The sequence below is a fragment of the Nycticebus coucang genome, chromosome 14 (assembly GCF_027406575.1).
Source record: "Nycticebus coucang isolate mNycCou1 chromosome 14, mNycCou1.pri, whole genome shotgun sequence".
Classification (NCBI taxonomy): domain Eukaryota; kingdom Metazoa; phylum Chordata; class Mammalia; order Primates; family Lorisidae; genus Nycticebus; species Nycticebus coucang.
This window is the reverse complement of record NC_069793.1, coordinates 14,286,483-14,288,411: the sequence shown is the minus strand read 5'-3', so window position 1 is coordinate 14,288,411 and position 1,929 is coordinate 14,286,483. Positions and strand designations below refer to the sequence as shown.

Here is a 1,929-nt window from a genome sequence, read left to right as displayed (position 1 = left end):
TCTAGAACTGAGATAAGGAGAAGATTTTGATATATTTTTAAATAAAACCTTGCCCTCTGATCTCTGTTTTTGATCTTTTAAATTCAGAAGCTAAATAAATTTAGATTATAAGGCATTCATCATTATCCTAAATCACCATCGGAACTATTGCTATTTTAAAGATCAGCATTTTTAAATGTGTGTAATGAGAGATAGTGTTATGGATTTCTGGATTTCATACCAGATACACTAACTCAAATTATCTTGGATTAGATCCTGGAATTCTGCACTTTGATGGTCTTTCAGGGTGATTCTTAGGAGGAGCAATGTCTAAGAACTATGGCTCTATGCTGTGTACAAGAATCATAGAATTCTTTTGAATTGTAATAACTGGAAATGTCACTGGTGTTATACATCTATGAGGCTTACCTGCAAAGCACTTTACACCAATAGTATGGTGAGCTATGGGGTTTTATAATCTTAATCTCAAAATAGAAGTGGCATTCCATTTCTGGTAAAAAATACATCCAGAATTTTCTCTAACCTAGTCATATTCAAAAAGAAAGCATGAATAGAAGAGGCTCAGAAAAATTAAAAACTAGAAATAATAAAATTTAAAAAATATTCTCAGACACTGGAGATCCAGTGAAATCTTGACATGGTTGGTGAGCAATTTATATCTAATAAGCTAAGCAACATGGAGAGTTTGCTTTTCCAACAACTTTCTTGAATGCATTCTTGACTTCTTTGTTCCTCAGGCTGTAGACCAGAGGGTTCAGCATGGGGATGACCATGCTGTAGAACACAGACGCGATTTTATCTGTGTCCATGGAGTGGAAGGAACTCGGCTGTAAGTACATAAAGATGACTGTCGCATAGAAGATAGACACAGTGGTGAAGTGGGATGCACAGGTGGAGAAGGCCTTCTTCTGTCCCTCAGCTGAATGCATCTTCAAGATAGCAACAAAAATAAAAAGATAAGAATTCAAAATAACCAAGAGAGTGAAAAAGACATTGAATGCTGCCAATGTGAAGAGCACAATCTCATTTGTGTAAATATCAGAACAAGAAAGAGCCAAAAGTGGGGGAATGTCACAGAAAAAGTGATTGACCACATTGGAGTGACAAAAGGAGAGATGGAAAGTCAAGAAAACATGGATGGAAGTTTCAAAGAGTCCACAAATGTAGGAGCCAGTGACCAGTAGGACACATGTAGTGCTTGTCATGGTTGTGGTGTAATGCAGGGGTTTACATACTGCAGCATGACGATCAAAAGCCATTGTGGCAAGGAGAAAACTTTCAGTAGTGACAAAGGCTGCGTAGAAGAACATCTGGGCAGCACATGCATGGTGCGATATGATCTTATCTCCTATGAGCATCCCCGCCATTACCTTGGGAGTGACAGCTGAGGAATAGACACAGTCTGCCAGGGAGAGATTACCAAGGAAAAAGTACATGGGGGTGTGCAGCCGGGAGTCCAACAGAATCAACACAATCATCCCAAGGTTTCCAGCCAGAGTGATGAAGTAAATGAGAGTGAAGGTTATAAATAAAGGGACTTGAAGCTCTACAGCATCAGTTAACCCCACAAGAAGGAATTCTGTCACCTCTGAAATATTCTCCATCAAAGTTGTTTGGGAATTATGAGAGGTACCTATGATAAGGTGAGAAAACACAAAATTATGATAATTGAACACTGTCATGGGAACAGAAATGTGGGCAGCGTGTCTTGCTCCTGTGTCAGATTCCTGTCAAGGGCAAGAGTGCAAGAAGCTCTCCAAATGTTGGGTAGGGGTGGGTTGTGTGAAATCACTCACGTGGAGGTGGTTTGGGCACTGGAATATCCCTGCTGACCACGGCCGCCACAAATGGTAAGTGGTATGACTCTCGGGCACATTTCAGCTTCCCTGGTGTATGGTATGCTCTACTACATTAAACCATACAGGGCCA

The 1,929-nt window shown here is 40.2% G+C and overlaps 1 protein-coding gene across 1 annotated transcript; it reads right to left on the bottom strand.

Annotated features, from left to right (window-relative positions):
• Positions 1-659: 659 nt before the first annotated feature.
• LOC128564297 (olfactory receptor 5B2-like) lies at positions 660-1,604 on the bottom strand. The gene has a single exon (XM_053559791.1). It carries the CDS (start codon positions 1,602-1,604, stop codon positions 660-662), a length of 945 nt encoding a protein of 314 aa, XP_053415766.1.
• Between the last annotated feature and the right edge of the window lie 325 nt (positions 1,605-1,929).

Excerpts from the sequence above, each read along its gene's own strand:
- LOC128564297 (XM_053559791.1), bottom strand. The coding sequence starts at position 1,604 with ATGGAGAATATTTCAGAGGTGACAGAATTCCTTCTTGTGGGGTTAACT.